Source organism: Trachemys scripta, chromosome 1, assembly GCF_013100865.1.
Source record: "Trachemys scripta elegans isolate TJP31775 chromosome 1, CAS_Tse_1.0, whole genome shotgun sequence".
In the NCBI taxonomy this organism is placed as follows: Eukaryota; Metazoa; Chordata; order Testudines; family Emydidae; genus Trachemys; species Trachemys scripta.
Window position 1 is genome coordinate 337,687,899 of NC_048298.1, and position 14,430 is coordinate 337,702,328.

Genomic DNA, 14,430 nt, shown 5'->3' on the forward strand with positions numbered 1-14,430 from the left:
TGTTTATAATATAGCTCTGTGCAATCCCAGTGGGGATCACTCAGTGTCTAGGGGAGAAGGGGCATCTGAATGCACACAGGATGGAGACTGGAGACACTCTAGCCAATGTCTATCTTTCCATGTCTGTGCTTCTGTGTTCTTTATCCAGCTTTCGGAGTAAACAGTAATTAAAGGACCTTCCCAAGGGGAGATGAGAACTCCTGTACTCTGCACTGAGTCAGAGAGGAATTGGCTGCTCTGTGCATTTCTGTATATTTTAAAAAATTATAGTTGATTAGTAAGAATATAAGTTCTCCATAGGGCCTGATACCCTGTTAATATCCAGGGTGGATGGATAGATAGTAGACAGACAAATCTGGAGAATTTAATTTAAAATTTAAGATGCCTGATGGGAGACACAAACACTTTCTGCAGGTACACGGGGCTGTTGCTAAAGGATCAGAGATCAGTAATTCTCATCAGTAACTATTACCATACTATGCAGAACCTTTCATCTTCAAAACACCCAGGAAAGGAAAGTCCCTATGAAGATATCCCCATTATACAGATAGGCAACCTGAAGCACAGAGAGAGGTGACTTGGCCAAAGTCACACAGAGATTGAGTGGCAGGATGACCAACAGAACCCAGGAGTCCTGTGTGACTCGTTCCATCGCTGGGACCCCCTTGGGGATTGTCACTTGATGTGCTGAGATACAACTGAGCCTACCTTTCTGCCAGCATGGGCACCCCTTGCCTCTGACTTGAAAAGCCAAGCCCTCCAGGCCTCCACCAGCACAGGAACAGAGATAGGGCCACACCCCTCTGCAGGATACAGACGATGAGATCAGCTCAGCTCTGGGAAAGCTCATTTAAAGGCACTTGCCTCAGCATCCAAATGCACAACCTCAACAGGACCTGAACCCCAGATAAACATGTCTTACGCTGTATAAAGCCCAGTACTTCTGTTAGTCTTAAAGGTGCCACAGGACCCTCTGTTACTTTTTACAGATTCAGACTAACACGGCTACCCCTCTGATACAAAGATCATTTTGTTCACCCTTTCTCAAAGTTAAGAGAAATATGCACAACTGCTTTGCCTCCCCCACCGGTAACAAATATTTACACCAGGTTTGTTAATAAACAAAAGTGAATTTATTAAGTATAAAAAGTAGGATTTAAGTGGTCGTAAGAGATAGCAGGCAGAACAAATCAGGTTACTAAGCAGAAATAGACAGAACGCAAACAAAACTAGTCACTAAAAGCTGGTTACAAATAATAAGTTCTCACCCTAGATGTTGTTCTAATTATAATCTCTGCACAGAATCATAGAATCATAGAACTGGAAGGGACCTTGAGAGGTCATCAGGTCCAGTCCCCCGCACTCATGGTAGGACCAGCACCATCTAGACCAGTCTTTCCAGTATGGGTCCAGTCATTCCTCCTCTTCAGCCTTAGATGTTACCAGCAGTCATCTTGGGTGGTGTCCCAGAGGAGCACTGACAACATGGATGACCTCACTCCTCACCTTTAAATAGGATTTGCATAAGGCGGGAGTCCTTTGTTTCAGTTTGACCACCTCCCCCCTCTTCATGGAAAAGTACATGGTTTAAGATAGATTCCAGTATCAGGTGGCATGGTCACATGTCTCTGCAAGACGCCTGATAGCCCATTCCCACAGGCTGACAGGAAAGACAAGTCCATTTACAGTTCATTGTTTTCTTGCTAATGGGCCATCAAGATTCTGAAGTACCATTAATGGCCCTCACTTAGCATTAATAACACAGGCTTATACCCCAAACTCCTAACTTGACCTACAAAGATTATACATGCATGCAAATGGGAAAATCATATTCAGTAGATTATAACTTTTCCAGTGATATCTTACTTGAGGTATTTCGCATAAAGCATATTCCAGTTATGTCATATTCATCAGCATATTTTCATAAAGCATATGGAATGCCCCGTCACATCCTGACTTCCCTTTCATGACCACAGTCTCTCTGTCACACCAAGAGGGAAATGGACTCCAGCTCTGACAGGGGCTATTCATTGGTGGGATGTAGAGGAAAGGCTGGAAGAGGGAGCCTGAGCCTTCACCATCCTCTCAAGGTGAATGTGATATTTTCCGAACTAGCTGGAGGTTGTGAGCTCCCCGCTCCTGTGAGATGTGAACTCCGGGACTCCACTTCCGTTCCCACTCAGAAACCTGCCAACGCATCACAGTCACTGGGGTCGCTTGGGGGGAACAGACTCAGTAAAAGCAACACCAACAGAATGTTCCTGTGGATAGAGGGCAGCCAGGGGCCTGCCCTGGGGACAAAGGCCGTGCCCTCCTCCCCACAGCTGCTCTGGAACAAGGGGGGCCCTATAGGCAGGATAGAGACTGTATTAGTGTTTGCATTGGATTTGTTCTTTCCCTCTTGGTTCATTTCCTCCCAACCTCTCCCAGGTGGAATTGAAATCTAATGTTCCAGGATGAGTCAGACTTTCCAGAACTGCCCTGATTGGAGGGCACTTGGATTCCCACAGCAGAACTCTCTGCCTGTTCATCTGGCTAATTGGGATATTTCTCCAGTGTGGAGCACCTGGGATTTTAAGCACTGGGATGAGATTCAACAAATTCTCCTGTCTGAACTGAACAAGGGCCCCATGTCCACCTGTATTCAATTTACTAACACTCTATAGCTGGCAAGCTAAAGATAAAGGGGTTAGGCCCTGATTTGGCTGGATTTTTGTGTTTATTATTTATGATCACTATTTGTATTTTGGAAGCCTTCAGCGATCCCACTCCAGTTCAGGGCCCCTTATGCTGGGCCCTTCACACACACAGAAGGAGAAACAGCCCCTGCCCCAAGGAGCTTAGAAATTGAATTCAGACAAGACACAGCTCCTGTGTGTAACAAACCAGAAAGGGGGCAGGTGGGGAGATGGGGAAGGAACAGCACTAAGGATGGGTGGTTACAAAGGCTGCTGGGTGGGTGTGAGACAGTTGAAATGCACAGTCCTGCCCTGGCTGTTAGAAGTGTGTCCTGGGCCTTTAAGAGCAGAGCACACATTCAAGGGAACAAGACTGGGGCTAGCCAGAACAGGCCATTGAGTGGTGGCTGCACCAGACACACAGCTGGGAGCACGTGGCTCTCCATTAGCTTTTGTAACTCTGCTTTAGTTCTAATCACACGTCCCTTCTTAGAGTGCAGACTGAGCCTCCTTCTCATGAATTCACAAGGCAACCCCTGGTACCAGATGGGAGACCAGAGGAGAGGACAGACTACCTGAAGGGGGGATCCAAAGAGGATGGAGCTCAGCTGTTCTCAGTGGTGTCAGATGACAGAACAAGGAGCAATGGTCTCAAGTTGCAATGGGGGAGGTCTAGGTTGGATATTAGGAAACACTATATCACTAGGAGGGTGGTGAAGCACTGGAATGGGTTCCCTAGGGAGGTGGTGGAATCTCCATCCTTAGAGGTTTTTAAAGCCCAGGTTGACAAAGCCCTGGCTGGGATGATTTAGTTGGTGTTGGTCCTGCCTTGAGGAGGGGGTTGGACTAGATGCCTCCTGAGTTCTCTTTGAACCCTGATATTTTATGATTCTATGACACCTTCTTAGTATCCTACAGAAACACACCTCATGCTACGACCAAGTCATCCCCAGCGTTTCTAATGATGGGAAGACTTGCTTTGATCTGCTGAAACCTTCTGAACCCTGACAAATTGTGCAATGTCAGCAGCAAGATCAAGTCATCAGGTGGGCACCCAGAGCAAAAGACTGAACTTTTAGCCCGGGACAGCTGGTTTTGGCTCAGAATTATGCTTCTGGCTAAATGGGTCCCTACCACTGTCATCACTCAAACAGGGCCTGTTTCCTACTCTGCAGGGACTGCAGAGGATCTCACCTAGCAGTGATATGTAGATCAGCTGTTGCCAGGTCATACCAGTCCTCAGGACACATCTTCAGTTGAGTTGCCTGACTTCACCACCTCTGGTGAGACACCAAATCAAGAATCTCCTGTTCCTGACCTTCCCCCTCCATTACGGCCGGCGGCAGAGATACACTCCTGCCCGGAATGAGTTGATACCACATCCTCACCTTTTTGCACTACGAACCCTAAGCCCATTGTCAGGTCTGCGCCCAAGACACTCTCGGGTGCAACAACACCAGCAGTCTGCCGTAATCCACCTAGAGACAGAAAGCCCCCTCAATAGCTGGATCTTTAGCTGGGGCGAACCCAGGGTTATGGGGCAAAATAATCCACAGTCTGACAGCCTCTGTGCTGTTGAGGAGGATGAAAGTCCCAGGGAAGGAGAACATCCAACTGGAGCAGAAGGAAACAATCCCATAGTTGGGACCCTCCTTCCAGATGATGTTGTGGTATCCTCTCGCACTGAGGATATATCTCCAGGGGAGGGAACTCCAGCTATTAGGAAGAGACAGGTATTACTAATGGGCGATTCGATCATTAGAAACAAAGATAGCTGGTGACAAGTATCAGAGGGGTAGCCGTTTTAGTCTGTATCTACAAAAACAAGGAGGAGTCCCAACTCGCTCCTCAGAATGAACTACAAGGTCATACCAAAGGCCATCTCACTGTGACTGGGGTCCATGCTGCGGACGTGGTCCATCCCGACCCGACTTACACCAGGCCAAACTGCACCATCTTTGATAGGGTAAAGGGATGGTCTGTCATTCGCCCTCCTGTCCCCAGACCAGGAGAAGCCGTTTGACAGGATGGACCATGGGTATCTCATGGACATTCTGTGGGCGTTAGTCTTCTGGCCTCAGTTTGTGGGTTTTCTCTAGGTGCTGTACGCCTCCATGGAGTGCTTGGTCAGGCTCCACTGGACCGTGACCGAACCAGTCAGCTTCAGACCAGGGGTATGTCAGCGGCTGTTAAGGCTGGATCCCCACTTTGAACTTTAGGGTACAAATGTAGGGGCCTGCATGAAAACTTTTAAGCTTAACTACCAGCTTAGCTCTGGTATCGCTGCCACCATTTTCCAATTAGATTCCCTCCCTGGGAAGCCCTGAGAAACCTTTCACCAATTCCCTGGTGAATACAGATCCAAACCCCTTGGATCTTAAAACAAGGAGAAATTAACCATCCCCCCTCCTTCCTCCCACCAACTTCTGGTGAACACAGATCCAATTCCCTTGGGATCTAAAACAAGGAAAAATCAATCAGGTTTTTAAAAAGAAGGCTTTTAATTAAAGAAAAAAGTAAAAATTATCTCTGTAAAATCAGTATGGAAATTAACCTTACAGGGTAATCAAACTTAAAGAGCTCAGAGGACTCCCCTCTAGTCTTAGGTTCAAAGTACAGCAAACAACGATAAACACTCTAGTAAAAGGTACATTTACAAGTTGAGAAAACAAAGGAAAACTAACACGCCTTACCTGGCTATTTACTTACAACTTTGAAATAGGAGAGACTTTTTTAGAAAGATGTGGAGAACCTGGATTGATGTTTGGTCCCTTTCAGTGCTGAGAGCGAACACACTCCCAAACAAAGAACACAAACAAAAGCCTTCCCCCCCCCCAAGAGTTGAAAGTATCTTGTTCCCTTATTGGTCCTTTAGGTTAGATGCCAGCCAGGTTACCTGAGCTTCTTAACCCTTTACAGGGAAAAGGATTTTGGAGTCTCTGGCCAGGAGGGATTTTATAGTACTGTACACAGGACAGCTGTTACCCTTCCCTTTATAGTTATGACACGCCCCCCAAATCACAGATAGTGTTGGACGTTCGGTTCCACACTGGCTGTGATTTCTTCCTGGAGTTTTAGGAGAAAACAGAGTTAATAAGACACATGTACCTTTAGACATACTACTGATTATATAAAAACTAACAATATGTTTTATTCCAAGAACAATTGTTAACCAGTTAACTCTGGGAAACTTTCCCGGGAGAGTGCATCAGCCACTTTGTTAGAAGCTCCTGAAATGTGTTGTATTTTAAAATCAAAATTTTGGAGAGCTAAACTCCACCGAAGAAGTTTTTTTTATTTCCCTTGGCGGTATGAAGCCACTGTAGCGCAGCATGGTCTGTTTGTAGTTGGAAACGCCGTTCCCAAACATATGGGTGTAGCTTTTCCAGCAAGTACACAATGGCATAGCATTCCTTTTTGCTGATTGACCAATGGCTTTCCCTCTTAGGGTACATCTACACTACAGCGGGGAGTCGATTTAAGATACGCAAATTCAGCTACGTGAATAGCGTAGCTGAATTCGACGTATTACAGCCGACTTACCCCGTTGTGAGGACGGCGGCAAAATCGACTTCTGCCGCTTTTTGTCGGCGGCGCTTACTACCACCTCCGCTGGTGGAGTTAGAGCGCCGATTCGGGGATCGATTGTCGCGTCCCGACGGGACGCGATAAATCGATCCCCGAGAGGTCGATTTCTACCCGCCGATTCAGGCGGGTAGTATAGACCAGGCCTTAGACAGTTTCTTACTGAGAAACACGACAGGATGGAATTCTTGATCCAGTCCTTCCTGCATTAAAACTGCTCCCACGCCTCGCTCGGACACATCTGTGGTTACTAGGAACGGTTTGTCAAAGTCTGGGGCCCTTAGCACAGGGTCAGACATGAGTGTTGCCTTAAGCTGGTTAAAGGCCTTTTGACACTCATCAGTTCACTGAACTGCATTTGGCTGTTTCTTTTTGGTTAGGTCTGTCAGCGGGGTGGCGATTTGGCTGTAGTGGGGTACAAATCGCCTATAATATCCAGCCAAGCCTAAGAAGGATTGGACCTGTTTCTTAGACTTTGGAACCGGCCACTTTTGGATAGCATCCACTTTGGCCTGTAGGGGATTTATAGTTCCTTGACCCACCTGGTGCCCCAGGTAAGTCACTTTGTTTTGGCCTATTTGACACTTTTTAGCCTTAACAGTTAGTCCTGCCTGCTGGATGCGCTCGAAAACTTTTTCCAGGTGCTCCAGGTGCTCTGCCCATGAATTAGAAAAAATGGCCACATCATCGAGGTAGGCAACTGCAGATTCTCCCAATCCCGCTAGGAGACCATCTACAAGTCTTTGGAAGGTGGCGGGTGCATTTTGCAACCCGAAAGGGAGTACATTGAATTCATACACCCCTGCCTGGGTGACGAAGGCTGACCTTTCCTTAGCGGGTTCATCTAGTGGTACTTGCCAGTACCCCTTGGTTAAGTCCAAAGTAGAGATGAATTGGGCATGTCCCAATCTCTCCAATAGCTCATCTGTGCGTGGCATTGGATAGTTGTCAGGACGAGTTACAGCATTTAGCTTACGGTAGTCCACGCAAAAGCGTAGTACTGTACACAGGACAGCTGTATCTCATGGAGATTCTGTGGGCGTTAGTCTTCTGGCCTCAGTTTGTGCGTTTTCTCTAGGTGCTGTATGCCTCCATGGAGTGCTTGGTCAGGCTCCACTGGACCATGACCGAACCAGTCATCTTCAGGCCAGGGGTATGTCAGGGGCATCTGCTGTCACACCAGCTGTATACTCTGGCAATCGAGACCTTCCTCTGTCTCCTCCACCAGAGATTGACAGGGTTGGTGCTCCGTGAGCTGGAGTTGTGTCTGGTCCTGTCAGCATACGCCGATGATGTGCTCCTCTTGGTCCAGAACGTGGGCAACCTGGGGCAGGTGGAGGCCTGTCAGGCGATCTACTCAGCAGCCTCCTCCGCCTGGGTCAACTGGGACAAGAGCTCTCACCTGATGGTCGGGCACAGGTGGCAGACGAGCTCCCTCCCACCCACGCGCACTAGAAGCGGGTCCACTGCTCTATCTCGGCATTTACCTTTCTGCCACTGTAACAAATCGGCCTTTGGCAGGACACTACTGAGAGTATCAATTCAGGACAAATTGCTTAGAGCAGGGCAGTCACAGGCTAAGGCTGGGGTTCCTCCACTACTGAGGCAAACCAAACCAGCCAAAAAGAGAAGACTTCGGTCTCACCCCACTGGCTAATCAGAAGTCATACAAGCAATTTCCTCAGACACTCCAGTTTCCCAGTATCACCACCAGCGCCACTCGTTATGGGGATGAATGATTATGAAAACCAATACCCCAGTAAACGAAAAAAGGTTCTCCCGATCCGAAACAACCAAGCTCCAGACTCAGGTCAATATACAAGTCAGATCTTACCCACAAATCACGCTGTTGCCAATCCTATAGAATCTAAAATCTAAGGGTTTATTCATAAAAAGGAAGAAATATGGACCAGAGTTACATTGGTTAAATGGAATCAAATACATACACCAATTGCAAAGTTCTTAGTTCAGGCTTGTTTCAGGCTTGATGGGATTACTGCTGATTCAAACCAATCAAGTCTCTGGAGTACAAACATCCCAGCTTGGATGGGTTCGTCAGTCCTTTGTTCAGAGCTTCAGTTTCAAGCACAGTTCCTCCAGAGGTTAGAAGCAGGATTGAAGACAAAATGGAGGCATTTCCAGGGCCTTTTATACCCTCTGCCATGTGGAAGGAAACCCCTTTGTTCTTGGAAAATCACAGCACACATACAGACAGCATAATCATAACCAGCAAATTACAACCTTTCCATAGACAGCTTACCTGATCTCTTTGTACAAAATTTGGTGCAACTATAGGACCTATATGGTCCCAGTTCACGTCAATAACATCACAGCCAAGCATCCTTCTCTGGTAGGATTTGGAGGCCAGGGTGGGTGAGTGGCTGTGGAGATGGACAGGACTGCTCCGGTGCCTTTCTCATGCTCTGGCACCGGCTCAACACCCTAAGCCCAGATCCAGAGGATAATTCTGGAGTTCTTCTGGCCAGGACTGCACTGGGTCTCTCCAGGGATTCTGAATCTTTTTTGACTGCCGCTGCACATTGAGTGGATGTTTTCAGAGAACTATCCACAATGACTCCAAAGTCTGTTTCTTGAGTGGTAACAGCTAATTTAGAGCCCATTATTTCATATGTATAGTTGGGATTGTTTTCAAATGTGCATTAATTTGTCCTCACCATCCTGAAACATACATTGGGATTTGGTCAGAGCCCTCCAGGGTATCTAGGGACCACCTCCTGCAACTCATGGCTTCTCCTCCACCTTAAGTCTGTCTCTCTGCTGCAGCCACAGCCCTGCAAAGAAAGAGCCCCCTCTGCCACCCTTTTGCGTCTCTTCTGCCCCATCTTCTTCTGGCTCATCTAGTCTCTGTGGACTAACACTTTCTCTCTGTGTTCCCTCTTCTGGGAGGTTCCATTCCTTCCGTGTCCACCAGTCCACAGAGAAGCTGGAGAAAACTGGTTTTATCTAGAATGCATTTACTCCCTTCTTCTGTCCGGGCAAGATCTTGGTAGGGCTGATAGTTATTAATGACCAGCCTATTTATAGATAGATGCCTCCATCCCAGCCTCCTGCCCCTTAGTACAAGGAGGATGAGCAAAGAGTTCAGGAAAAGCCCAAACATATAAGGATACTCACAGTTCATACAATCTGATGAAAGTTAATAGGGTTAAAACATGTGCTCAATGTGCAGTGGCAATCAGACAAATGAACAGAATGTTGAGAATCATAAGGAAAGGGATAGATAAGAAGACAGGAAATATCATATTGCCTCTGTATAAATCAATGGTACAACCACATCTTCAATGCTGTGTTCAGATGTGGTTGCATCATCTCAAAAAAGATATATTAGAAATGGAAAAGGTACAGAGAAGGGCAACAGAAATGATTAGGGGTTTGGAACAGCTTCATATGAGGAGAGATTAATAAGACTGGGACTTTTCAGCTTGGAAAAGAGATAACTAGGGGGGATATGATAGAGGTCTATAAAATCATGACTGGTGTGGAGAAAGTAAACAAAGAAGTGTTATTTACTCCTTTTCATAACACATGAATGAGGGGTCACCCCATAGAATTCGTCGGCAGCAGATTTAAAACAAACAAAAGGAAATATTTCTTCACAGTCAACCTGTGGAACTCTTTGCCAGGGAAGTTGTGAAGATGAAAACTATAACACAGTTCTAATAAAAACTGGATAAATTCATGGAGGATAGCTCAATCAATGGCATTATCCAGGATGGGCAGGGGTGGTGTCCCTAGCCTCTGTTTGCCAGAAGCTGGGAGTGGGCAAGAGGGGATGAATCACTTGATGATGACCTGTTCTGTTCATTCCATCTGCAGCACCTGGCATTGGCCACTGTCTGGAAGACAGAATACTGGGCTAGATGAACCATTCGTCTGACCCTGTATGTCCATTCTGATGTTCTTATAGAGACCCCAGATGTATCTGCCCCCCCCCACCCCGCTGTAATGCATTAGACCCCACTCCCCTCCCAGAGCTGAGATAGAACCCAGAAATCCTAATGGGGTCTCTCTCTCTCTGCAGAGTTAGTAACAAAGTAAGAATATACATTAATATTTTAAACCTAACCAGTGTCCCTTAAGTGACTGGGCACAAGATGTCAGAACATGTTAGTATTAGAGCTGAGTGGGTCTAATATTTATTTTATTTTATTTCTTTTATATCAGAATTAGACACAGTGCTCCTGTCAGCTAATGGCTAAGTTATCTGCCACAAAGCTAAAGTTTTCAAGACCCTAAGTAGCCCTTGGAATCACGGTTAAAGTTGCCACCCCCACCAAAATCTGAAATGTTTCCCTTGTAGCTCGGATGGGGGGAGGGAGGTGGGAAATGTTCCAGCAAGTGACAGGGGAGGGGAATAAAGAAGCAAGACAGGTACAGGTGCGGGGCCTTGCAAGGAAAGAGGTAAAGCAGGGTCGGAGCCTTGGCAGAAGAGGTGGGGCAAGGAGTGGGTTTTTGGGGTCCAGATACCAGCAATTAGAGAGGTGGAAACTCACTGAATTGTCCATAGACCTATTCCCCAGTTTGTCATGCTGACACAGCACAGTAAGGTCAAGAAAGGATTTAATTTCTTTTTGACTGTCCAGGGACGAGGGCCCAGCACCATGTCACCAGTCAGCTCTGCACGGAGCTCGGTCTTAGAGCCAGAGCACCAGGAGAAAACTTTACATCCCTTTATGAGTAAGTAGCCGGAGCAGCCTGTCCCGGATCTGTTTGGTCCTCACCCCGTAGATGATGGGATGTAGCATGGGGGGCACGAGCAGGTAGGCGTTAGCCATCAGAATGTGGAAATGTACAGCCACATTGTGGCCAAACCGGTGTGTAAGGACAGAGAAGAGAACTGGGATGTAAGAGGCTAAAATGACACAGAGGTGGGAGCCGCAGGTCCCAAAAGTCTTGAGCCGGGCGTCCTTTGTGGGGAGTCTGAAGATGGCCCTGAGGATCTGGATATAGGACATGGCAATAAAACATACATCCAGACCTATCACCAAGAATGCCACAGAGAGGCTGTAGTAACTACTGACGCGGATGTCGGCACAGGCCAGCTTCATGACAGCCATGTGTTCACAGTACGAGTGGGGAATGATGTTGGTTCTACAATATGGCCATTGCCTCGCCAGGAAGGGATATGGCAGTATGAGCATGCCGCCGCGCAGCACCACGGCCAGGCCAAGCTTAGCCACCACAGGGTGTGTCAGGATGGTGGAATGTCTCAGGGGATTGCAGATGGCCACGTAGCGATCCAAAGCCATGGCCACAAGGAACCCAGAGTCCATCACTAAGGAGCAGTTAATGAAGTACATCTGGGTGAGGCAGGCACTGAACTCGATCTCCCTGGAATTGAACCAGAAAATGCTCAACATTTTGGGCAGGGTGGATGTAGACAGGACCAGGTCGCTGATGGCCAGCATGCAGAGGAAATAGTACATGGGCTCATGTAGGATCTTCTCCCTCTTCACAATGACCAGCATGGTGAAGTTCCCCAAGATGGCTATTATGTACATGGCGCAGAAGGGGATGGAGATCCAGACATGGGCCATCTCCAGGCCAGGAATGCCCAGCAGGATGAAGGTGGAGGGGTTGGTGAAGTCGGTTGTGTTGGAATCAGACATGGAGTAGGGGAGAAGGTATCCAACTCTGAGGCAGAACGGTGTCTCCTGCATGTACCGTACTTTCCCCTGATTTCCTGTATGTGCCCAGGCTCTAGGGTGATGGTCACAATACAAATGCCTGGATGGAGAGACAATGTTAATATGAGACACTACATACACTACTGGAGGCTGTTCTCACACTGAAAAATGACATTTTCATTATTCAGATAAATGAATTATGAACAACTGGCCCTACTAATGCAAATTCTATATTTGATGGTGCTCCATGCATCAACAATTCCTACATGTCGTAGTGTGGGAAACTTTAATAGGCACCAGCAAGAAACACGAGTGTGGATGCTGGTTATCCATCATTGTTCCTTAATGCAATGAAAGCCAGGCTAGGGAGTCCATGCAGTAGAGAGTTCCCCATTCACCCGGCTGCTCAAAATCTGAGTGTAAAAAAAAAAAAAAAAAAACCTTTGCCAAGACATGTGCCAGGGAGAAACATCCCAACTAGAACACAAATCAGGGAAAAGACCTGGAAGTCATTGATAGCAGGTCAACAAAACACATGCTCATTTGCAATAGTGACCAAATCAAATACAATATTTGGATGCCTAAGAAATGGGATGGAGAAAACCTGCTCTGGATATGTGTTCAGTTTCGGTCATCCAGTCTCTAAAAAACATACAGCATTATAAAGAAGATTTCTGAGAGGATCTGAGAATGGGGAAGGCTGTCAAATGTGGGCAAACTGAAAAGTCGGGGACTGTTTAATTTAGAGAAGAGACAAAGAAGGGGGCAGATGATAGAGGAGAGGAATATAAAGAATAGAACTGATTACATTCAACTGGAAAAAAGAGAACAGTTCCCAACCAGTAATATCTATAGATACTTAGGCTTCAAAAGGGCTAATTCCCCAAAACTGAAAAAAATTATCAAGAAAACAGATTGGGAGGAAAATATTAGACATAAATATGGGAGTGAAACGGGAATTCTTTAAGAAGAGTTTATTGGACAGCTAAAAAGTCACGATTCCACACTCAAGGAAGTGGAGAACTTTGGCTAAAAACCCCTTTCAATGGCTAAGTGAAGGCAGCAATTATGTGGGAAAAAGCAATATATACAAATGGGGGGGAAAGGGGAAATAGATAGCAAGCAATACAAATTGGAAGCTATGAAAATTGATAAGTGATGTTAAAGACATTAGGGAAAAATCCATGTTTTGCTGGGCTAAGGATAACAAAAAAGACCTTGAAAAGGTTTAGGCCAATTCCTAGAGGGAGAAAAGAAACTTGTTAATGTTGCAGAAAACGTAGATGTGTTGCAGAAATAGTTTTGTTCTGCCTTTGGAAAGAAGCGGTACGAGATACTCATATCACATGAGGTGATGAAATAGTCTCCAGTCCATTAGCTGCCAAGGAGGATGTTAAACAGCATCTACAATAGAACCTTAGAGTTACATATACTAGAGTTACAAACTGACCGATCAACCACACATCTCCTTCAGAAGCAGAGCCAAAAAAAAAGGGCGGGGGGGATAAATACAGGACAGCTCTGTGTTAAATGAAAAGTATGAAAAAAATAAAGTGAAATCTGTGCACATTTGGCTGGTGAAGGGTACTGCGCAGATGCAATCAATTTCAATTTCTGTGAGACATTTGATTTAGTAGGAAAAACATTCAGATAAAAAATGAACAGTACAATACCAGTAGAGCATTTTGAAAGTGGATTAAAAACTAGCTAACTGACCGGTCTCAGAAAGCCTGGGGTTGAGTGGGCGTGTTTCTAGCAGGGTAGTGCGGGGATCAGTTCTAAGCCCGATGCAATTAAATATTTTCATCAATGATCTGGAAGGAAATAGAAAATCACTGCAGATAAAATTTGTGGATGAGGCAAAGCTTGGCAGCGTGGGTACAATGAGGAGGCCAGGGCAGGCATACTGATTGATCTGGAGCATTTGGTGAGCTGGGCCGATACAAACAAACTGTTTTAATACAGTCACATGAAAAGTGATTCCCTCGGAACAGGCAATGCAGGCCCGACCCACAGACTAGGGCACTGTATTATGGAACACAGGGACCCTGAAAAGGGTTTAGGGGTCACTGTGGACACCCAACTCATTGTTAACTCCCAGTGCGATGCTGTGGCCAAAAGGGCCAATGTGATCCTTGGATGTATAAACAGGGGAGTGGTGAGTTGGAGCAGGGGAAGGATTTTATCTCTGCACATGGCATTGGTGAAACCAACTGTGTCCTGTTCCGGGGTCCACATTTCAAAAAGGCTGTTGAAAAATCAAAAAGGGTGCAGAAAAGAGCCACTAAAATGATTGGAGGCTGGAGAAAATAGCGGACACTGAGAGATTTAAAGGGCATCGTATATTTAACTTATCAAAAGACGATCAAGCGGAGACTTTCATGGGGTGAAAACCATTGGCAAAGTGGAGAAAGGCAGAGCTTAGCTGAATGGGATACACAAATGGATTGGCCATTGTAGGTGTTGCTGGTGGCACCACAGTTAGTTACGTTTGTCTGTCACCTTCAATTAGAACACCT

At 46.3% G+C, this 14,430-nt stretch overlaps 1 protein-coding gene across 1 annotated transcript; it reads right to left on the reverse strand.

Moving 5' to 3' along the window:
* Positions 1-10,945: 10,945 nt before the first annotated feature.
* Positions 10,946-11,893, reverse strand: LOC117871951 (olfactory receptor 52R1-like). Its single transcript, XM_034759845.1, has one exon. It carries the CDS (start codon positions 11,891-11,893, stop codon positions 10,946-10,948), a length of 948 nt encoding a protein of 315 aa, XP_034615736.1.
* Positions 11,894-14,430: the final 2,537 nt, after the last annotated feature.

Excerpts from the sequence above, each read along its gene's own strand:
- LOC117871951 (XM_034759845.1), bottom strand. The coding sequence starts at position 11,893 with ATGTCTGATTCCAACACAACCGACTTCACCAACCCCTCCACCTTCATC.